A 25153-nucleotide genomic window follows, 5' to 3' on the forward strand; every position below is an offset into this window, starting at 1 on the left:
CACAAGTTATTGTAAAATTTTTCTTCCAAAATATATTTGTTTTTGTTGTTCAGTCACTAGGTCATGTTGGACTCTTTGTGACCCCATGGACTGCAGCATGGCAGGCCTCTCTGTCTCTCACCATCTCCCAAAGTTTGCCCATGTTCATGTCCAAAATATATTACTGTTAAAAAAGCAGATTACATTTCAAATAATTGTGATTTTTGACTCTTGCCTTTTTTACCTCCATCTCACACAACTTCAAAATTCTTACAAAAACATGCTCCCTTTATCTGCCTGATTCCTTTCTTCCCTTCTTCACTCTGTCAGCCACACTGCAGTTTTTTGCTGTCTGTTAAGTACCAGCCATCCATCTACCTCTGAGCTTCTGGATTAGCTGTTGTTTCTATCTAGAATATCCTCCAACAGAAATCCTCATGGTCTATGTTCTTGGCAAATTAAGTTTGTCAAATCACTCTGCCCATCCTTTCAGTGAGATTATCCCTGACCATCCTGCTTAAGGGTTCCCCTGGTAGTTCAGCTAGTAAAGAATCCGCCTGCAATGCAGGAGACCCCAGTTTGATTCCTGGGTCAGGAAAATTCACTGGAGAAGGAATAGACCATCTACTCCAATATTCTTGGACTTCCCTTGTAGCTCAGCTGGTAAAGAATCCACCTGCAATTGTGGGAGGCCTGGGTTTGATCCCTGGGTTGGGAAGATCCCCTGGTGAAGGGAAAGGCTACCCACTCTAGTATTCTGGCCTGGAGAATTCCATGGACTGTATAGTCCATGGGTCACAAAGAGGCAAACAGGCCTGAGCGACTTTCACTTTCATCCTGCTTAAAATGGCAGCTGTTTCCTACTGCGTATTCCTTCTCCCCAGTTTCTATCTTAGTTTCTTCTATGGTTTCTATTACTTTCTCAAATCCTATACTTTTATGTTTATTTCATGATAGTTAATATTCACATTATAGAAACTTTATAAGGGGAGACATCTCTGTCTGCTTTCTCATTGGTATATCCCAGTATACACCTGGCATATAACAAGAGTAAAACTAGTGGGAGTGTCATCTGTGTCTGTGTGTCTGCTCATTTGCACAAGTGTGCAGAGGAGCCGCAAAAGAAAACTACCAAACTGTTCATACTGGTTATCTGGGGGGAGGAGAGAGGTAACGGAAGAAGGATGAGGCAAACCTTTTACATTTTACTTAATATTTTACTGTGCGGCTTGAATTACATTTTATTTTTTAAAAAGCAAATATTTTAGTGTGCCTGGAATTTCTTTCATAATTCATAAAACAGATCAAATAGGGTAGCAAAACCTCGAAACTGCCCCGGCCCCACGCGCGCGGCCGGGGGCGCGCCGGCGCCAAAAGAAAAAAAAAAAACAAAAACCTCGAAACTGTGGACAGCATCCAAACCAAAACTAAGTAACAAGGTATTCTTAAGAACAAGCAGGAAGGGCAGATCATTAAGTTACAAGACCTGTGTAACTGAATCTTATGAGAGGAAGCTAAGGAAGCTACAGGTTAGCTAAGGAAGCCACGGGTTATCTGATGGATCTGAGAACAAGGCTTCACAGAGCTCACAGGTACTTGTTGGAAAGTTGAGTGGGCCAATTTGATAAGCTATGAAGCAGCTGAAACGGGGAAGGACTTTTACACACTCCAGTTCACAAGGAAGGGCAAGGGTTCCATGGAAAATCTGAAAAGATTGGAGAAGTCTATAAATTCTCAAAGGTAACTGACACTTCTTGCCTAGAAAAAGTCCTAAGCTGAAGACAAACTGCTATAAATATAATCTGAATGAAAGAAAAAAGATTATAGGAGCAAAACAAAAACAAAATTCAGAAAAAAATTGGGGGCAAAGGGACAAGCCAAAGCAGCATATCTCAGAAAGTATGAAACAGTATTTTTTATTTTTTTACCACTGTGACAGCAACAGAAAAGAGGGCTTAAGATCCTGAGAACTCTCTACTCCTTCCTGAAAGTTTAATTTCATCTTAAAATGAATAAGTAAGATGGATCATGTCTGAATGTCATACAAAATTAGAATTTATAAAAAGAAATAAGATGCAAATAAAATCTCTTCAATGAAAGTATGCCAGAAAGACATTCCTAACAAAGGGATAAACTGTTATATTTCAAATTGAGCTAAAAGAAATTAAGAAAATGATAAAGATATGAAGGAGCAATGTAAATTATAATTAGAGAAAACTCAAAAATGAAATGATGAAACCTCCCAAAAATTAGAAAATAAAACATACTTTAATAAAGTCCCTGAAGAAGAAAACCAAAGTAATATATCAAAACAATATAAAACTAATTGCATATTTAGTATTTTGATAAATATTAACATTATAATTCAAGAAGCTCTCAGAAAAATGAAAAGACTTGAAATTACATATGAAAAAGACACTTTGCATATTGAGAAAGTTACCCAAAATAACCAACCTGAAACATATTTTTTGGAGAAAGTGTCGGATTTGAGGAGAAAAGAAAAAACTTGCTTTAAGCATCTAGGCAAAAAGATCAATTCATTTGTAAGAGAAAGAAGTTCAGACTGTCATAAGAAATTTGGGTCATAATCCTTTATTCCAGAAGAAAAATAATATTTTTATGACCCCCCAAAAGGAAAATGTGAGTCACGGATACTGTAGCCAGTAAAATTGACTTTCGTGCATAAAGGCCACAGAAAAACTGTTATCAACACCCAGAACTCAGAAACTTACTTCCTTGAGCACTTCTGGCAGAATTTGCCAGAAAATGAGCATCAGATAGTCGAAATGACAGAGGGATGTGACACAGGACTGGTAGAGCATATCATATTTAATGATAATCAGAAGAGGGAATGTGTAATATGTATAGTATAGATACCATATGGTGCAGATAGAATAGCTCTGTAAAAATGGGAGTGAAATAGGAAGCACATATGAAAAGTGAAGTAGGCATAAAGATTGCTTTATTATATGAACTGGGATAAAAAGGATAACACTGCAATCAGATACTGGAGAAAAAGGGCACAAGGGATAAAGGGTATTATCTGAAGATATTTATTATACCATTAGGACACAATTGCAAACCTTCTTAAATATAAATAATCATAATAATAAAGCAGAGATGATCCAAAACTAAACCAGAAAAAATAAATACGAGTGAAAAGTATTCCATGTAAAATATGTGTATATTAAATATAGTATTATAGTATACAACTTCTTAGAAAATAGTTGACAGAGGAAATCAAATATTGAAAATAAAACAATAAAAGTTAAATCATAATTTTTTTTAATGTTTAAATATAAGGAGAAGAAGGGAATAGTATAGAGGGTTCAGGGATAGATGTTGGGATTCTTGAAATATACACTGTTTTGATAGATAAAACTTCTTAAATTGTTTAAGTATTTTAAACAAATTGATGTTTTAAATTATTCCTAAAAAATCTGAGACCACATTGCCTGTCTCCTGAGAAACCTGTATGCAGATCAAGAAGCAAGAGTTAGAACTGCACATCGAACAGAGAACTGGATCAAAATTGGGAAAGGAGTATGTCAAGGCTGTGTATTGTCACCCTGCTTATTTAACTTATATGCAGAGTACATCATGTGAAAAGCACAAGCTGGAATTAAGATTGTTGGGAAAAACATCAACAATCTCAAATATGCAGATAATACCATTCTAATGGCTGAAAGTAAGGAGGAATTAAAGAGTCTCTTGATGACAGTGAAAGAGGAGAGTGAAAAAGCTGGTTTAAAACTCAACATTCAAAAAGCTAAAATCATGACATCCAGTCCCTTCACTTTACGGCAAATAGAAGGGGAAAAAAACGGAAACAGTGACAGACTTTATTTTCTTGGGCTCTAAATACACTGCAGATGGTAACTGCAGCCATGAAATTAGAAGACGCTTGATTCTTGGAAGAAAAGCTATGACAATCTTAGAAAGTGTATTAAAAAGCAGAGACATCACTTTGCTGACAAAGGTCTGCCTAGTCAAAGTTATAGTTTTTCCCAGTAGTCATGTATGCATGTGAGAGTTGGACCATAAAGAAGGCTGAGTACTGAAGTACCAATGCTTTTAAACTGTGGTGTTGAAGAAGAGTCTTGAGAGTCCCTTAGACCGCAAGGAGTTCAAGCCAGTCAATCCTAAAGGAAATCAACCCTGAACATTCACTGAAAGGACTGATGGTGAAGTGAAGCTCCAATACTTTGGCCACCTGATGGGAAGAACTGATTCATTGGAAAAGACCCTGATGCTGGGAAAGATTGAGGGCAGGAGGAGAAGGGGACAACAGAGGACGAGATGGTTGGATGGCATCACGGACTCAATGGGCATGAGTTTGAGCAAACTCCAAGAGTTAGTAGAGGATATAGGAGCCTGGTGTGCTACAGTCCATGGGTTGCAAAGAGTTGGACACGACATAATACTGAACAATAACAAAAATAGAAATTTAAAGAATTTCTATTTTTGAAAAATTTAAAGAAGTCAAAATAGAAATATTGCAATTAGTTTTATATTTCACCATGGAAGTTAAGATGTGAATTTGAAGTTGATAAAAATAATGTTTACTATTAATAGTTGTACTCCAAATCAATAGGTATGGTCCTTGACTTTTCCATCCACCTCTAACACAAGGAAATGGCTCAAGTGAAATGAGTCAACTCACGGGGAACATCACTCACTATCTTATCTTTTTTCATTTTTCTAGGAAAATAAAGGAAAGTCTGGAGTGCTTCCCTGTGAAATTGAATAACTTGATCCACACACTTGCACAAATGACAGCCATAAGCCCTGCCAAATCGACTTCACAGATGTTTTCCCAGGAATCCTGTATGCCAGGTACAAGCAGGTCAATCCAAAGAGCAACAGTCTTAGGGTTCAGCAAGAAAACCAGCCATGTAAGTTTCAAGACTGTCATCTTGACTTTAATATCATTTGACTACATCTCCCACTTTGCTTCACTGTACACATTCTTCCTGATACCATGCTTATTTTTTTTTTTACTATGCATTTGAAAAATCAGTTACAGTGAGTAGAAGTGCCATTAAGGAGGATGTTCCAAGGAGAAATCATAACAACCAGAGCTGTTAATAGAGAATCATCAAAGAGAACAGTTCCTGCCCTGTGGTAGACTATAAATCAAGAACTAATTAAAATGTCCACAAAGAAAGAACAGAAATTAGGCAGTCTGTTCCCAGCACCTAAGATTATGATATCTTTCTATACCATGTGTTTATAGGTAATTTTACCTTTACAAAATCCACCTCATCTTTTGTGATGACTTTTTTTTTTTTTTTTTTTTTGCAGAAATTCTTGCTTTGTTTAGTTTACACAGAGCCAGATTTTGGAATGTATTGAAGGTTGATACTGCCGTCTTTTGATTTTGTCTATTTATTTTCTGCAGCTGTATCTAATCCAGGTGACTCACAGTAACGACGAAACAAGCCTGATAGAAAAGTCATTTGACCAGTTTGCAAAACTTCACAGCCAACTTCAAAAGCAGTTTGCATCACTGACCCTCCCAGAGTAAGGACTGTCCTCCCTAGGGTTTTGCTTTCAGTACTTGCCCTTAAACATAAGGAGAAATTATGGTTATGGGGTTTTCTATTTGTGAACAATACACCATTCTGATTCTAGTTCCACTGAACCTATTCAAGCAGTCTCTATTGCTCTCAGAATAAAGAACTTTTTGTCTCATAAAACAGAAGAAGGTTTTTTAATTTTGTCTGCTTTCAGACATTGGTGTTGTAGACAAAAAAATCAGAACTAATTTCATTGTTCATCAGTTATCAGCAAAATTGTTTTCTTTGCCTGTTTTTTAAATTTAATCTTTTCCTAGAATTTTCTGTTAAAATAAAATTGAAAATGCAGAACAAAATTGGATATATCTTCTCTTTCAGCAAATAATGGTGACAAAAAGCTCTGATATATTTATTTGCTGTATAAGAAAAATTTATCAATATCAATTAGTATACAAGTAAAATTTATTCACATCAATTCATTTTTGTTATTAATTTTTAACTTGATCCCCTGGAGAAGGAAATGGCAACCCACTCCAGTATTCTTGCCTGGAGAATCCCATGGACAGAGAAGCCTGGCAGGCTACAGTCTATGGGGTCGCAAGAGTCGAACATGACTAAGCACAGAGCACACACATTAACTTGAACTTGGGTTATCTAAATTTAACTTGTTATTACCTTCGTTTTGCAGTCTTAAGAACCATTGCTTCACTTCATATTATAGCAAAAACATATTAAGCATAAACAAAGGGTATAATTCAAAATAACTTCCCATTAAGTAAATCTAAAATTTATCATTTAGAACTAGCCAAATTTAGATTATAGACTTGAATATGTGGAATATCTTGACTTTTTAAAAAGGAACTTCTTAGAAATTATGATATTTGCACTTAGGCATATCAAATGTTACCTATAGAGTAGATTCTTGGTATCCACAGGGATTGGTTCTAGGACCGCCTTCCTGTGGACACCAAAATCCTTGCATGCTCAAGTCCTACACATAAGATAGCTTAGTGTTTACATACAAACTACCCTCTTACTTTAAAGTCTCCTCGTACTTTAAATCACCTCTAGATTTTTTATGATATCTAATACAATATAAATGTTATGTAAATAGTTGTAAATACAATGTAAATGCTATGTAAATATTTTCTGGCATGCAGCAAATTCAAATTTTGCATTTTGGAACTTTCTGGATTATCTTTTCCTAATAGTTCTATCTACAGTTGATTGAATCTTCAGATGTCGAACCTGCAGATAGGGAGAGCCAAATGTACCAGGATTTTTCTTGAGTAAATGGTCCTCTAACAATAAGAATGTTCGTACCTGACCTGACATACTTGGTACATGTGGATTTTCATTAGACTTTCAGGGTTTAGTCACTTGCCAAAGTATAAATCTAAGCAACATCACCAGTCCAATACAATATCGTAAAGTAATTAACCTCCAATTAAAATAAATAAATTTATATTTTTTTAAAAAAATCAGAAATTCATCAGAGTAAGAGACTGACAGGGAAGGAATGTCATTGTGAAAACTTAAAGACAACATCAGCTTTAAGAATTATTGAAAAACATCTAATATGATAACTGAGGAAAAGGAAACACTGGCCAAAAAGTTTAAAGTCCAGCTACAAATACTGAATTCAACATTAGTAGTTTCCATTGTATCTTACTTATTAATGATTTAGAAATTATGTTCTTTCATTTCTGTAAATGGTTGTTCCTTTAGGTTTCAAAAATGTCTCTGTTCTACTCTTTTCTCTCCTCAATACATATTAGTATAACCTGTAAAACTTTAAAGTGTCAATAATCTCTTTCCATATGCCTCGTCTCGATTTTCAGCTTTAGTTAGGATTCTGCTTTGCTCAACAACTCCTGCCAGGTAATGGGACCTAAATTGATTTTAAAACCATTCAAGCAACATGTGGAAGGGAGGAATATTTAGTCCTTTGTGCCCTGAACAATATTTGTATTCTGACAGTCCCAAAGGAGCTCAAGCTTATAGCAACGCATATAGATGAAGGATGAGGGCAAGATTTCCTGTGACTCCTAAATTTACTAAGAGAAGCTCTATGCAAATTATGTAAATCCAATCTAGAAAGTATGATCAGAAAGTTCAAATTAGACATATTGTAAAACAGTGGTCTCCAAATCAGGCTGTTTGTACTTCTTGGTGCCTTCTGAGAATACACAGACATAGAAATCTTCCTTGAAATTAATCATCTTCTTTAAAGTCATCTGCGTGAGGGCTTCCCCGGTGGCTCAACGGTGAAGAATCCATCTGCCAATGCAGGAGGCACAGGTTTGATCCCTGGTCCGAGAAGATCCTACATGCCGCAGAGCAACTAAGCCTGTGCACCACAAGTATTTAGTCTGCACTCTAGAGCCTGGGAGCAGCAACAACTCAACGCAGTCCCTAGAGCCTGTGCTCTGCAATAAGAGGAGCCACGGCAATGAGAAGCCCTCGCACTACAGCTAGAGAGGAGCCCCTACTCACAGCAACTAGAGGAAAAACCCCCGACCCAGTGCAGCAAACAGTAAATGAATAAAATTATAAAATAAAAATAAAACTCATCTAGTTGGGAAAGATTGATTTCCTTTCCCTCGCTTACTTTCACCATTGCTCTTCTCCCAGCCATCCAGGATTTTATGCTGATACACTGTCCCAGGGAGTACAAAGTCTCTGAGGCTCAAAGAAAGGGCAAACCAAAATACCGGTATTGGTACTGAGAAAATGAATTATTCTAATAACTGGATATCAAATCTGTTTGCAGGTCAGGTTTTTCTTAATCTGTGGTGTGAACAGAATTGAGAGAGGATTTGTCAGCACCATCAGATAAAATATCCTAAAAAATCATTTTCAAGAACTATTACTATGTTATATTTGACATATAACTTAAATGCACTTCAAACAACTGAAGGACATTACTGGAGCGGAATTCCTTAATTCTCATATATTTATTTACATTCAAGAGATGGGAATACCAGACCACTGACCTGCCTCTTGAGAAACCTATGTGCATGTCAGGAAGCAAGAGTTAGAACTGAACACAGAACAACAGACTGGTTCCAAATAGGAAAAGGAGTACATCAAGGCTGTATATTGTCACCCTGCTTATTTAACTTATATGCAGAGTACATCATGAGAAACACTGGGCTGCATGAAGCAAAAGCTGGAATCAGGATTGCTGGGAGAAATATCAATAACCTCAGATATGCAGATGATACCACGCTTAAGGCAGAAAGTGAAGAGGAACTAAAAAGCCTATTGATGAAAGTGAAAGAGGAGAGTGAAAAAGTTGGCTTAAAGCTCAACATTCAAAAAACGAAGATCCATGGCATCTGGTCTCATCACTTCATGAAATAGATGGGGAAACAGTGGAAACAGTGTCAGACTTTATTTATTTATTTATTTATTTATTTATTTTTTTTGGAGCTCCAAAATCACTGCAGATGGTGATTGCAGCCATGAAATTAAAAGGCGCTTACTCCTTGGAAGGAAAGTTATGACCAACCTAGATAGCATATTGAAAAGCAGAGACATTACTTTGCCAACAAAGGGCCATCTAGTCAAGGCTATGGTTTTTCCAGTAGTCATGTATGGATGAGAGAGTTGGACTGTAAAGAAAGCTGAGTGCCGAAGAATTGATGCTTTTGAACTGTGGTTTTGGAGAAGACTCTTGAGAGTCCCTTGGACTGCAAGGAGATCCAACCAGTCCATTCTAAAGATCATCCCTGGGGGTTCTTTGGAAGGACTGATGCTAAAGCTGAAACTCCAGTACTTTGGCCACCTCATGCGAAGAGTTGACTCATTGGAAAAGACTCTGATGCTGGGAGAGATTGGAGGCAGGAGGAAAAGGGGATGACAGAGGATGAGATGGCTGGATGGCATCACTGACTCGATGGACATGAGTCTGAGTGAACTCCGGGAGATGGTGATGGATAGGGAGGCCTGGCGTGCTGTGATTCATGGGGTCACAAAGAGTTGGACACGACTGAGCAACTGCACTGAACTGAACTGAACTGAATATTTTTTAGTACATCCATCTATAAAAATGGAATAGAACTAATGTTGAACTCCATTTTATTCTAGAAATAAATAAATTTCATCCACAAATAAATTAATATTTAAAACCAGCAAAATCTATCTACTTACCAAATGTATTTCTGTGCTTTGATTAATTATACATGATACTAAATTTTATGATAAGTAAATCTGGATAAAAACTTTTAATACTTTAAGCCTTAGAACTGCAAAAGTTAAAAAGTAAAATATCAATTATTTAAAGACACAGACATATTATTTTGAATTTCTCTGATGTTTCCGACAAGAAGCAATGGATAGGATGTCCTGCGGTTGTCACATACTTCGGTGTGTTTGCTGACAACCCTTTACCATCCTCCATGCTCCTTTGCCTAGGGGAAGGTGTAGACCAAAGCAGAAGATGAAGGAGGCAACAGCAAGACTGCAGTCAGAGGAAGCTGCTAGACAGTTCCTAAAACTATGCATTTAACCAGAAAAGTTAAAGTGTTCGTCGCTCAGTTGTGTCCAATGCTTTGTGACTCATGGACTGTAGTCTGCCAAGGCTCCTCTGTCCATGGACTTCTCCAGGCAAGAATACTGGAGTGGGTAGCTACTTCTCCAGGGGATCTTCCCAACCCAAGAAGCAAACCTGAGTCTCCTGCATCGCAAGCAGATTCCTTGCCATCTGAGCTACCAGGGAAGCCCTTAAGCAGCAAAACCTGTTGCCTTTAACAGGTCATGCCACCCCATAATTGGTCGTAATCAATGTCCAACCCATCAAGATGAATCATCAGATAGCGAAGAGGAAATTCTGCAAGTCAGACCTCTGAGGAAAGTGATACTTTGTTCCAAAAGACTAAGACCAGATGGAAGCATATGTCACTTGGTGAAATGTTTAATTTAGCTAGTGTAGCAGTGTCTCTACTGAATCCAGAAGCAACAATACCATCTGACTTTTTGGGAAAATTATGAATCATTAAATTTCAGAAAGTATTTATTAACCCCCACATGTATTAAAAGACAAAATGTGTGGTCTGCCATAAATACAGTAAGAGGGAAAATATATATTAGTTTAGTGTGCTAAATTAAATTAGTGTTAATATTAGTGACGGTTAAAATAGCACATGTCCACAGCCATGTTAATAAAACTCTCAGAATTAATCATGTATTCTGTGATTTTATAAAAAGTGTTTTCATTGGCTCTTCTGTCTGATGCAGCTATCACTCCATGAACAATTCTAAGATACAGACACCAATTTTCAAACTAATGAAAATATACTTTTTTTCTTTTAAAACAGGTTTCCTCATTGGTGGCACTTACCTTTTACAGATTCAGATCACAAAAGATTCAGAGATCTAAATCATTACATGGAACAGATATTAAATGGATCGTATGAAGTTGCAAACGTATGTTACAATTTACTTTTTATATTTTTACATAACATACGAACTGTTTTATATATCATTACTGGGAATATTTTTAAATACTTTATACCATTTTTAGTCCTACATTTACTCAACACATGTGCAAATTAAAGTTATCTTGTCAATTCTGTGCAAAAAACAACCAGAGTTTTAGTTGAAATTGCATCTTAATATGTTTCAATCCATTGTCATATACCCATTTAAGTATTTTTAGAATGTTCGTTCAATAATAGTTTATTGTTCTATGCATAAAGGTCTTAAAAATATTTTGTTATACCAGATATGGTACTTTTTAAAAATCCTTTTTCACCAGTATACAGATAGAACTGATTTTATATTTTGACGTCTTACCCAATAGTCCTACTAACTTCACTTTTATTTCTAATAATCATCTATGTAATCATCCATGTTGTTTGTGAATTTTCAATTTATGATCATATCATCTGCGGATAATAAGAAGTTTTTTATTTATATATTAATGGAACAAGTTAAAAGTGTTAGTCGCTCAGTCGTATCCAACAGTTTTTGACCCGTTGGGCTGTATCTTGCCTGGCTCCTCTGTCCATGGACTTCTCCAGGCAAGAATACTGGAGTGGGTTGCCATTTCCTTCTCCAGGAGATCTTCCCGATCCTGGGATCGAACTTGGGCCTCCCGCACTGCAGGCAGATTCTTTACCATCTGAGCCACCAGGTTCCAAAATTTATGTATGCATTTCTTTTCCTTGCTATTTCGTACTCTCTAGGGCTTCTAGTATATACTGAATTGAAATAGTAATGGTGGATATACTTATGTTATTCCTGAATCCAGGGAAGAAGCATCTAACATTTCCTCATTAAGTATGTAAGTTTTTATGGGCTTCCCTGATAGCTCCATTGATAAAGAATCTGCCTGCAATGCAGGAGACCCCAGTTGTATTCCTGGGTCAGGAAGATCCCCTGGAAAAGGGATGGGCTACTCACTCCAGTATTCTTGGGTTTCCCTTGTTGCTGAGCTGGTAAAGAATCCACCTGCAATGCGGAAGACCTGGGTTCTATCTCTGGGTTGGGAAGATCCCCTGGAGAACGGAAAGGCAACCCACTCCAATATTCTGGCCTGGAGAATTCCATGGACTGTATAGTCCATGGGGTCACAAAGAGTCAGACACGTCTAAGCAACTTTCACTTTCAAGTATGTACGTTTTTATAGGTACCCTTTATTATTTTGTTTCCTTTTATTCCTAGATTGTAATAGTTTTTACAGTGAAGCTTGAATTTATCAAATTTTTTTCCTGAATCTATTGGGCTAATCAGTGATCATCCAATAATCCTGGTTTTCTCCTTTATTGTTTTAATGTGGTGAATTACACTGCTGAACTTTCTAATTTCAAACAAGTTTGCTTTACTAAAATAAACTTCACATGGTTGTATGTATTATCCTTTTTTTATGTATTATTGGATTTGATTTAACATTTTTTTCTTTACCATTTGTTTACATCTTTGTTTATGACAAAGACTGGTCTGAAGTTTTGCCTTCTTACAAAGTCATTACCAGGTTTCAGAATCAAGAACATTCTGGCCTCATAATATTAGTTGCAAAGAGTTACAGCTTTCCCCCCACACACACACCCTGGAAGAGTCTGTATAAAATTGCTTTTATTTCTTCGATGTGTAAAGTCATGTAGGTCTGGAGATTCAAATTGTTTGAGCTGTAAGTCATTTCATATTTTCTATTTCTTCTTGGTTCTATTTGTTAAGTTACATTTCTCTAGGAGTTTGTGCTAATCTATTGGTATAAAGTTATTCATAATATCCTGTTATAATCTTTTAAACATTTATATGATCTGAACAGCTATTCACTCTTTGATTTCTCACACATATCATTTCCTGATCAGTAATTCTGAGGATTAAGAATTTTACCAGTCTTTGCAAAAAATGAAACTTGGAATTTATTGACCCTCTCTGTTGTACTATTTCACTATTTCATTTATTTTTTATCTTTATTATTTTCTTCCTTTGCTTCCTTTCTATTAATAACATCCTCACATAGCTAATTGTTTATTTTCAACTTATCTTCACTTACCCATTTAAAATTCTAAGTCCTTTCTTCTAATCAAGTTTTAATAGCACCCCATAAGTTTTTATATTCAGTATTATATTTTCTTTATCATTCTTCCAAAATATTTATAAAATTTTCACTGTGAATTTTCCTAGACTCATGGATTAAGTCTCTTTAACACACTTGAGTTTTATGTGCTGTACCAAAAATATACTATATCCATGAACTTAATAAATACTTGTTATTGTTGTTTTATGCAATCAATGTATCTTTAATATTACTCAGATATATCCTTTCCATTGCTTCCTGTAAACTCTGGATTTCCATCTTGGAATTTTCCCCCCCTCTACCTGAAGAACATTGTCTACTATTCCCCTGAATGTGAAGTTGCTGATAAAAAAAAAAAAACTCTGTATTTGAATATGTCTGAAAAGTTTTTATTTTATCTACATTCTTGAAGGATATTTTTGCTGACTATAGTATTTGGATAGCAGTGATTTTTATTCTGAAAAACTTTAAAGCTATCATTTCATTGTCTTTTAGCTTTCATTGATTTTATTGAGAATTCATCTGTTATAATTGTTTCTTTGAGAAGTTGTTTTTATTCTTTATAATATTGTTCTTTTTACTGTTGGTTTTCTGCAGTTTTATTTTCATTTGCTCAGATACGACTTTGTTTCTACTGATGATGCTTGAGCTTCAGCACTTTTTGAATTTGTACCATGATGTCTTTTGTCATCTTGGGAAAGTCCTCAGTCATAACACTTCACATATCGTTCATACCATTTCCTTTCTCCCCCTTTTCTGGGACTTCAATCACATATATGTTAATCCTTCTCACTGTACCCTCTATGTCTCATGCCTGTACTCCTATATGTTTTGTTCTTTGTCCTCTGTGACTTAGTTTCTGAATGGTTTCTTCTAACTTATCTACTGATCTGTGTTCAACATACTGTGGAGTCAAGTCTGAGTTCTTAATTTCAATTATTATATTCTTCAGATTTAGAATTTTTTTCCTGATTCCTAGTTCTTTGCTAAAAATCTGTCCCCTTTATTATTTGTTTGAAAATGGTAAGCATAGTCATTTAAAATCTTCCTAAAAACCCCAATATTGGGACCCACTGCATATATATTTCTATGTTCTAAAGTTTCTGCTAGTTTTATTTATTTATTTACTTTACAATATTGTATTGATTTTGCCATACTTCAACATGAATCCACCATGGGTGTACACATGTTCCCAATCCTGAACCCTCCTTCCTACCTCCCTCCCTGTAACCATCCCTTTGGGTCACCCCAGTGCACTAGCCCCAAGCATCCTGCACTCTGCATCAAACCTAGACTGGTGATTCGTTTCTTATATGATATTACACATGTTTTAATGCCATTCTCCGAAATCATCCCATCCTCTCCCTCTCCCACAGAGTCCAAAAGACTGTTCTATACATCTGTGTCTCTTTTGCTGTCTCACATACAGAGTTATTGTTACCATCTTTCTAAATTCCATATATATGCATTAGTATACTGTATTGGTGTTTTTCTTTCTGGCTTACTTCACTCTGTATAATCAGCTCCAGTTTCATCCACCTCATTAGAACTGATTCAAATGTGTTCATTTTAATGACTGAGTAATACACCATTGCGTATAGGTACCACTGCTTTCTTATCCATTCATCTGCCTATGGACATCTAGGTTGCTGCCATGTCCTGGCTATTATAAACAGTGCTGTGATAATCATCACAGCACTGTTTATAAAGTTTCTGCTAGTTTTAAATCATTTAGTCTTGTTCTGTTGTGAGCCTGTTTCTTTTTCCTTTTTATAGTGACCACATATTATACTGTAACATCCCTTGTATAAATTGGACACCTATATTACTCTCATTCTAATCTAGAGAATTATAATATGTGAAAGTGAAAAGTGAAAGTGACAGTGAAGTTGCTCAGTCGTGTCCGACTCTTTGCAACCCCAGTGGACTGTAGCCTACCAGGCTTCTCAGTCTATGGAATTTTCTAGGCAAGAGTACTGGAGTGGGTTGCCATTTCCTTCTCCAGGGAATCTTCCTGACCCAGGGATCGAACCCACGTCTCCTGCATTGTAGACAGACGCTTTACCCTCTGAGCCACCAGGGAAGCCTGGTATATGTGAGCACATTAACAATTTAGGGTTGAAGAAATTCAGCTGCAGGGATTCAGAGTATTTGAAACTGAATGGTAGCTCTTGTTCAGGACTATTACTGGTTCACCCTATTCCTTAGATGCAGTCACTTTGGATATAAACCCAAGTTGAGACAGACTCACCAAAAAATTATGTGGCAGCTCTGGATTCTATTCCCTTTCCTCTTAACTCTGCCAGGTGATCAAAAGTGCTATTCTATGTCTCAGCCTTCCACTGCTGCAACCTACATCAACACACACCTACACAACAGAAAATTGTGCCAAAACCCAAGTTCACATCCCCAAAATTGCCTTGTCCCAGATTTTAGTCTGGTAATTCCTCACTATCTTGTTAGCTATATGATGCTTTCAAGCAGTTTGAAAACAAATTGTCTAATTATACAAGTTATTCTCACTAGGAGGTCTACAGTAAATGACTGAATATACTGTCACTAAAACTAGGAGTTTAGAGCTGCAGTCATCCCCACTCAATCCCTTCCCTTCCAGAGATATCTGCCATTCTACCTCCTTACCTCCATCCTGTGTCCTAACAATCCTTGTCTCTCATAGCGAGCTGTTTCAGAGGATCTAAGATTGTGGTCACTTCCCATATGAAAAAGTGTTTAAGAATTTCTTGGTAATGATAACCCTGTATGCAAGACAGCAAAAGAGACACAGATGTATAGAACAGTCTTTTGGACTCTGTGGGAGAGGGAGTGGGTGGGATGATTTGGGAGAATGGCATTGAAACATGTATAATATCGTATAAGAAACGAATCGCCAGTCTAGGTTCGATGCAGGGTGCAGGATGCTTGGGGCTGGTGCACTGGGATGACCTGGAGGGATGGTGTTGGGTGGGGAGGTGGGAGAGGGGTTCGGGATTGGGAACACATGTACACCCGTGGTGGATTCATGTTGATGTGTGGCAAAACCAATACAATATTGTAAAGTAAAAATAATACTAATAATAAAAAGAATTTTTTGGTGAGATTTTGGTACTACTCACCAGTGATTCTGAGTAGGCTGGAAAATTGAAAAGATATGCCACTTCCCAGGTTTGCTCCCTTCTGTCATATGCATCAAAAAAAGGGCTCTTAAGATCCCTCCCTATATCCACATACATACAATATACATGTGCACACAGAAGATACAGGTCCTTCTGAGGATTCAAGGGAGCACTTGGTCCCTTTACTATTAAATCCTTATCATCATCTTGCATGAAAAGTTCCTATGAGATAAAATGTAAGTTACAGAGGCAAGTACCAAGCTAATAGAATCCTCTGGGGTTACTGGCTAGACATAGGACCTTTTAGGGATTTATCTAGAACATCATCCCCCAAGGTAAAAGGTTAGTGTTGTTGTTGTTGTTTAGTTGCTAAGCTGTGTCCAATTCTTTGTGATCCCATAGACTGTAGCCAACCAGTTTTGTCCTTGAGATTTCCCAGGCAAGAATACTGGAGTGAGTAGCCATTTCCTTCTCTAAGGGATCTTCCCAACCCAGGGATCAAACCCACATCTCCTGCATTAAGCAGATTCTTTACTGCTGAACAACCAGGGAAGCCCAAGTGTAAAAGGTACAAGGTCTACTAAGCTTTTTGATTTTGATGAAAGAATGGAGACTACTTATGGAATATCTTTAGCTAATCCACATATCTGGAATTACTTTCGTGTCCCAATGAGAGACCATTTCTAATATTAATCATGCTAGTCAACAAGCTACCACTTTTATGAAAAAAATCTCATCTTTGACATTCAGTGTGCTAATTAATAATGTCCATTTTTTCAAAGTTTTCAGCATGATGGCTTGAGTTACAGATATTTTGAAATGGTTACAATAGGTTTAGTTAACATCTATCATCTCCTATAGATACAATAAAAAGAAGAGAAAAAAGCAATTTTAAAATTTATAAATGTCATAAGATGAACATATAATAGCTCTACCTCTTCTTCTTCATCCTCTCCCCCAAATTTTAGAGTGTTTTTAATTACATCAGTAATTAGCATTTATAAACTGTCTATTGTTGACTGAATTGTGAGTATATAAAAGAAGCACTTATATTGACTGCTTCTAGTATGAATTTCTTGATTAAAACAATGAGAACCTCCTATTTCTTCTCCTCTATCCAGGCATCCTGATAGTGACGCCTTTCAGTTCAGTTCAGTCACTCAGTTGTGTCTGACTCTTTGCGACCCCATGGACTGCAGCAAGCCAGGCTTCCCTGTCCATCACCAACTCCCGGAGCTTACTCAAACTCCTGTCCAGCGAGTCGGTGATGCCATCCAATTAGGACATTAACAGACCACTCCTGGATTCTAGTCTCTTTTCCTTTTATTGAAGTATAGTTGACTTGCAATATTATATTAGTTTCAGGTGTATAGCATAGTGATTTGATAATTTTTCTGCAGTCTTGATTAAATCCTAGCAGCACTTTGGTATACTTTGATCTAAGAAACATACAATATGCAGACTTTGAATTTCAGTGAGTTAAAGGTATTGTAACAAGAGGACTACAACTAACACTATAAAAGTGAAAGTTGCTGAGTTGTATCTGACTCTTTGTGAGCCCATGGACTGTAGCCTGCCAGGCTCCTCTATCCATGGAATTCTCCAGGCAAGAATACTGGAATGGGTAGCTATTCTCTTCTCCAGGGAATCTTCCCACAACTGACCCCATAACTGGGACTTAATAAAACACCAAAGAATCCTATTTTTCTCAGCTGTGAATTCAACAACTTTTCTTCTCCATGTGGAGCTTGGGAAAGATATTAGATGAGATTACTTTCCAGTCAAAGTGTGAATTGTTTTAATTTACATGTTATATACCAGATTAAGTCAGTATATATCAAGGTAACCTTACTGAAATTTAAAAATAAAATATATTAATGAACATGTTCAAAATTGTTTCCTAACTGTAGGTTTACTGATTCAGGATGTTGGCTTATTGCTAGACCTCCTAGTTGGGTAATATTGTGCTTTGCTGATGAATAGACCCGCTTTAAAAAAAAATCCCACAGTTCAGATTATAAGCATCATAAATCTATTAGGAAAAAAAAAAACACACAGTTGTCAATAATGATTGTATTAGATTGCATGTAGTCAGAATCAAGAAGAGAAAATTTTAAATCCCTGTCACCAGTCCCTAAGACTAGTGATTCTCAAAGCTCAGTTTCTGGACTGTGCTTGGGACATCAACTGAAAATTTATAAGACTGCAAAATATCAGCCTCATCCTCAATAAGAATCTAAATCAGAAGCTTTGGGGATGAGGTACAGCAATGTGTCTTAATAAGCCTTCCAGGTGTTCTGATCCTTGATAGTGTTGTCGTTGTTGTTGCCTCTGCTGGGTCTTCATTGCTTTGCTCTGGCTTTCTCTAGTTGTGGTGAGCAGGGTTACTATTCACTGTAGCACGAGGGCTTCTCATTGAGGTGGCTTATCTTGTTGTGAAGCACAGGCTCTAGCCACTAAGGGTTCAGTAACTGTGACAGTGGACTCAGTAGTTGCCATTCACAGGCTCTGGAGCTCAGGCTCAGTAGTTGAAATGCATGGGCTTAGTTGTTCTGTAGCATGTGAAATCTTCCTGGACCTGGGATTGAACTCATGTCCCCTGCATTGACAGACAGATTTTTTTTTATGCACTGCATCACAAGGGAAATTCCTGTGACATATTTGAGAACCATATTTCTTAGTCTAGTCATCTTTCCTCTCCCCCCCCCCCAGTTTGGACATGGTCAGATATTTGGTTTCCAATGTAGTAGATATTAAGGTACCCTACTATATTATCGATTTTTAGCAAATCTGGACTCAAGAATATTGTGCTACAATATTGTTTCCAGGCTGGTAGCTCAGCTGGAGATGCTGTTTTGTATCAAAGGACAAGTGCCTGAGCACTTAAGGAGGTATACTTAACTCAGTTCCCAGTGAGGTAAAGAAGGCATCCCAGGGAGTATGGCATTCAGGTTGTTGTTAAAGGGCAAACATAATACAAGTTAGTAAATAGCAACCGGGAAAAAGTTGTGCTAGACAAGGGGAATTGCAAGGACAAAGCATCCATTATGGTTAAATGTTTTTCTCTTGTTTAGAAGCTTAAAAAATCAATGACTATATTCACTTAATTTTTATTCATGGATAGCACACTTACAATCTCATCAATATTTAACAAATACTTTAAATGAAAAATAACAGAATTATTAGCATATATTAACCTATAGGATTTATGTTGCTTTGTAAAACCTAGGAGACTGAAACTTTGCATCTGAAAAGTACTAGCAGTTTCCTAACTTATTCTTACCAGTTTTATTTTAATTTAATGCATGCTCCCAAAATATAAATTTATTTTTAATATATAAACTATCATGCTAGTAAGCAATAAAGGCTTTAAAATTTATAAAAAATAATACAAAATTTTGGGGAAATTTTGGATGATATTATACAATAAATATGAATGCAATTTTGATTTTTTTTCTCACCCCCTGTATAATCCCACATGAACCCTGCAACCAGACACCTCTGGCTTGGTAAAGAATGGTCTGGAGAATCTTGCTAGCTGCCAGCTTGAGGACAAGTTCCTTGGTTACCTAGTGCTAAAGCCAGGAACACTGCTTGGCCATGCTTTAAATGGTGAGCATTACTGGTGCACTGGGTCATGATTTTACCCTTCAGAAAGATCACTCAGAGCACATCTGTAATATATCTCCTATGAACAAAGAGAAAGAAGTGAACAGTATCTGTTCATCATGGGAACAGAACTACATAATAAGCTAACTGAAAATAAAGATGTAAAATAATTATTGAAACAGCACTAGATAATAGAAAAGCTACACTATACTAAATGATATACGTAGATGTCTTGCATGTGCATGAATTTAACTGTCTGAGATGGCCAAAACATTCATTAGGACTTTTCTGTAAATCTTATAGAAAAATTAAAAGAATGTTTTTGGCCAATCCAATATTATACTAGCATACTCAATATAAACTATATATTATATCTTTTGACTATATTTAGTATTTAGATCTCAAATCAATGAGTAATGGGAAATAAGGGATAAGAGAGGCTTCTGTTCTATAGGATCAAGGCAACTGAATTTATGTCATTGGACTTCAAATGCTTTTTGCATATTCAAGAACGTAGTGTGTTGAAATCATAATGTTCCTACTAACTCTGACATTCTCTGAAGGTCATGTCCATTCCCTTTGCCATAGTGGACAAACACGGCTATGACAACTGTCTGTAAGGGGTCATGCTGAGAGGACCGTGAATGGGATTGTCATCTTTCAGCCTGAGGGCTGCCTTACAGATTAGATAGTCTTTAAGACTGTTTTAAAGACTTTTCAGGGTAATTGACAAAATATCTAGTAACCATTGAAAGTGTCAGGCTTTGGCCTATTTAAGCAGAGGCAAGTGTGTGCAAAGTGAAGAGGCTTCTGATTTCTGGTCCTGGTGTGGATAGGGTAAATATTGAGATCTGTCTTGGTATGGCAACAACAGAGATTTCCTAAGTATATCTGCCTAGAGGATGGGTTCACAGAGAACTGTTAGCAGAGGACTGTCATGAGAGGGGAAAAGTAAAGGAGTCAGACATATACAGGTAGAGAAGACTTGCAAAGTGAAGTTTATCACCACAAGGTTTAATGAACAGTGTTACAGCTCATCATGATCACAGCTGCACTGAGACAGCTGAACAGAACTACCAGAGGACCTCAGTTTTCATCACATTCATATTTACTACTGTGCTAAATTAAAGTGCTACTGAAGAGGCCCCAAGAAGAGATGTTTTTATTTTGTTTTGTGTTATTCTTAAATTCTATTGGCAAACATTTAGGGAAAACAAGGCTTAAGGCATTTCAAGCACCACATTATTTTTGTTTCGGATGAATTAAGATCTAGGATTTGAATGGGAAAAAAAAAGGAGAAGAAATAAAGAAGATATATTTATATCATCAAACATGAGATACTACTATGAAATCACAGATCCCAGAAACGCTCCAAGTAAGGCTATGTCAACCACTTTCTAACCCTGGACTTCCAAAGAGAGCAATCCTATTTTGTGCCATAATAGTATCAAGCAAAAGGAAACTGATATGATAGGTGTGATTCTCACAAACACCTTGCTAATAGTTTAATTGAATTTTGTAAAACGAGTATTTGAAGTACAAGAAAATACCTTCCTAAGATGTAAATCCTACATCTGCTTCTTAGTTGTCCTTTCTATATTACAAAATAAAATAGTGCTAGATTAACAAAGATAAAATCAATAAAAATTAAATCTGAGAACTGGAATAATAAAGACTATTAATACTTTCAAAATCTACTGTTTCTGTCACTCAACAAATGTTTATTGATTGCCTACATTGTATAATTTCTGACCAAGAAACCAAAATAGTACCTACTGATCAAGTGTTTCATGGGGAGGTTTTAAAAAGTATGTTCTAAGGCCAGTCTTTAGAGATGCTGGTCATACAGGCAAAGGGAGATACAGGTATACTCTATTTTTATTGCACTTCACTTTATTTGCCATGCACAGGTATTATTATTATTATTTTATTTTACAAATTGAAGCTTATGGCAACCCTACTTTAAACAAATCTATTGCCATTTTCCCAACAGAATATGCTCAGTTTGTGTCTTTGTGTCACATTGTGGTATCTCAAAATGTTTCAGTCTTTCTGACTATTATTATATTTGTTTTTGTGATCTGAGACAAGTGATCTTTAATATTACTATTGTAATTTTTGGGGGAGGGTGCCACAAACTGGACCCATATAAGACTCTGAGCCTTTGTGTGTTCTGACTGGTCCACATTGCTGATTAGCCTTGCCTTCATCTCTCTCTCTTTCTCTCTCTCTCTTGCCACCATAATCCTTGGGCCTCCATATATTCTCTGAGACACAAGAATATTGAAATAGGCCAATGAGTAACGCTACAATGGCCTCTAAATGTTCAAATGGAAAGAAGAGTTGCACATCTCACACTTTAAATCAAAAGCTAGAAATGATCAAGCTTAGTGAGAAAGGCATACTGAAAGATGAGATGGTCTGAAACCTAGGCCTCTTGCACCAAATACTCAGTCAAGCTGTGACTGCAAAGCAAAAGTTCTTAAGGGAAATTAAAAGTACTAGTCCAGTGAACACATGAATCACAAGAAATAGAAAGAGACTTACTGCTGATAAGAGAAAGTTTTTGTGGTCTGGATAGAAAAATCAAACCAGCCACACATTCCGTTAAAACAAAGAGCAAGACTTTAACTCTCTTCAGTTATGTGAAGGTTGAGAGAGGTGAGGAAGCTGCAGAAGAAAAGTCTGAAGCTAGCAGAGGTTGGTTCATGAAGTTTAAGGAAAGAAGTTGTCTCTATAACCTCAAAGTACAAGGTGAAGCACCAAATGTTAGTACAGAAGCCCCAGCAAGTTATCCAAAAGATTTAGCTAGGATAATTGATGAAGGTTGCTATACTAAACAACAGATTTTTGGTTTACACAAAACACCCTTCCTTTGGATGAAGATGCTGTGCAGGACTTTCACAGATAGAGAGAAGTCAATGCATGGCTTTAGAATTTCAGAGCTCAAGCTGACTCTCTTGTCAAGGGAGAGTAATTACACTAATACAGCTGGTGTTTAAGTTGAAACCAGTGTTCATTTGCAATTCCAAAAAACCTAGGGCCCTCAAACAGTATGCTAAATCTACTGTGCCCTCTGGTCTGTAAATGAAACAACAAAGCCTGGATGACATCTGTTTACACATCTGTTTACAACATGGTTTACTGGATATTTTAAGCCCATTGTTGAAGAGCTATTGCTGAGGGAAAAAAAGAAAAAGATTATTTTTAAAATATTACTGTTGACTCACAGTGCACTAAATGAATACGGACAATGAGATTAATATTTTTCATGCCTGCTGATACATCCATTGTGCAGCCCATGGATCAAGGAGCAATTTTGACTTTCAAGTCTTATTATTAGGTTGATGCAAAAGTAATTGTGGTTTCAGACCATGAATCATCATAACCAAACTTGAACACATCTTTATTAATCAAAATAGGAACCATTACAAGTAACACGTTTTTGACAATGAGAAGTTTGCTTATTCCTGTAGCATAAAAATCTGTGCTTCAGGATTTGATAAATTCTTGGAAAGCATTTTATGCCTCCTGCTGGTTGTGGGAGCATTTTCCCTGCAAAAAGTTGTCAAGATGCTTGAGGAAGTGATAGTCTGTTGGCAAGAGCTCAGGTGAATATGGTGGATGAGGCAAAACTTCGTAGCCCAATTCATTCAATTTTTGAAGCATTGGTTGTGTGACATGCAGTCAGGTGTTGTTGTGGAGAAGAACTGGGCCCTTTCTGTTGACAAATACCAACTGTAGATGTTGTGGTTTTCCATGCATCTCATTGATTTGCTGAGCATACGTCTCAGATGTAATGGTTTTGCCGGAATTCAGAAAACTGTAGTGGATCAGACTGGCAGCAGATCACTAAACAGGGACCATGACCTTTTATTGGTGCAAGTTTGGCTATGGAAAGTTCTTTGGAGCTTCTTCTCGGTCTAGCCACTGAGCTGGTCACCGCTGGTTGTCATATAAAATCCACTTTTCATCGCACATCACAATCCAATTGAAAAATGGTTCATTGTTGTTGTGTAGAATAAGACAACACTTAAAAATGATGTTTTTGATTTTCAGTCAGCTCATGAGGCACCCAGTTATCAAGCAATTCTCCCCTTTCCCATTTGCTTCAAATGCTGAACAACCATAGAATGGTCAACGCTGAGTTCTTTGGCAACTTCTCATGTAATTTTAAGAGGATCAGCTCTGATGATTCTCTCAATTGGTCATTGTCACCTTCCAATGTCTGGCCACTCTGCTCCTCGTCTTCAAGGCTCTCATCTCCTTTGCAAAACTTCTTGAACCATCACTACACTGTATATTCATTAGCAGTTCCTGGGCCAAATGTGTTGATGTTGCAAGTTGTCTCCACTGCTTTACGATCCATTTTGAATTCAAAGAAGAAAATCGCTCAGATTTGCTTTTTGTCTTAACATCATTTCGATAGTCAAGGTAAATATCAAATAAACAGCAAGTAATAAGTCGTTAGCAAAAAAAATATAAACCAAGAAATGCACATTAAAATGATGTATAAAATGACTGCATTTATTAAGAATGTATTCCAATATCAAATGGCAAATTTCCACAATGCAAAAACTGCAATTACGTTTGCACCAACATTAATATTTAAGAAAAACATTTTTTAAGTCTAAAGTTGCCATTGATAGTGATGCCTCTGATGATCTGGGCAAAATCAATTGACACTCTCCTGGAAAAGATTCACCATTCTAGATGCCATTAAGAACATTTCATGACTCCTGGGAAGAAGTCAAGATATCAACATTCACAGTTTAGAATAAGTTGATTCTAGCCCTCATGGATGACTTTGAGAGGTTCAGGACTTCAGTGGGGGGAGTAACTACGGTATGATATAAATAGCAAGAGAGTTAGATTTGGAAGTGGAGCCTGAAGATGGGACTGAATTGCTATAATCTTATGATGAAACTTTAACAGGTGAAGAGGAGTTGCTTCTTATGGTTAAGCAAATCAACTTGTTTATTGAGGTGGAATCCACTCTTGGTAATGATGCCATGAAGATTGTTGAAATGACAACAAAAACTTTTAAATGTTACTTAACTTAGTTGAAAAAACAGCAGCACAGCTTGAGCAGATTGATTGCAATTTTAAAAAACATTCTACTGTGGATAAATGCTATCAAACAGCATTGCCTGCTACAGAGAAATCATTTGTCAAAGAGGCATCATGTCATCTTATTTGAAGAAGTTGCTGCAACCACCCCAACTTTCAGCCTGATTAGTCAGCCACCATCATCAGCAGGGTAAGATCCCCCACCATTGAAAAGATTAGTTTGCTGAAGGCTCAGATGATAGTTAGCATTCTTTTAGCAATAAAGTATTTTTAAACAAGTTATGCATGTTTTTTAAAGACATGTTGCTATTGCTCACTTAATAGACTACAGT

General features: G+C 36.7%; 1 protein-coding gene across 3 annotated transcripts in view; it reads left to right on the top strand.

Moving 5' to 3' along the window:
• The window catches only part of PIK3C2G (phosphatidylinositol-4-phosphate 3-kinase catalytic subunit type 2 gamma), a 466126-nt gene that overhangs the window by 364412 nt on the left and 76561 nt on the right, over positions 1 to 25153 (top strand). For all 3 annotated transcript variants that reach the window (XM_040235274.1, XM_040235275.1, XM_040235276.1), the window contains 3 exons: positions 4685 to 4874; positions 5381 to 5502; positions 10820 to 10928. In XM_040235274.1, the coding sequence (XP_040091208.1) occupies positions 4685 to 4874; positions 5381 to 5502; positions 10820 to 10928 (421 nt within the window). The remainder of the gene's footprint in view (positions 1 to 4684; positions 4875 to 5380; positions 5503 to 10819; positions 10929 to 25153) is intronic.

This window comes from Oryx dammah, unplaced genomic scaffold, assembly GCF_014754425.2.
Source record: "Oryx dammah isolate SB20612 unplaced genomic scaffold, SCBI_Odam_1.1 HiC_scaffold_29, whole genome shotgun sequence".
Taxonomy (NCBI): Eukaryota; Metazoa; Chordata; class Mammalia; order Artiodactyla; family Bovidae; genus Oryx; species Oryx dammah.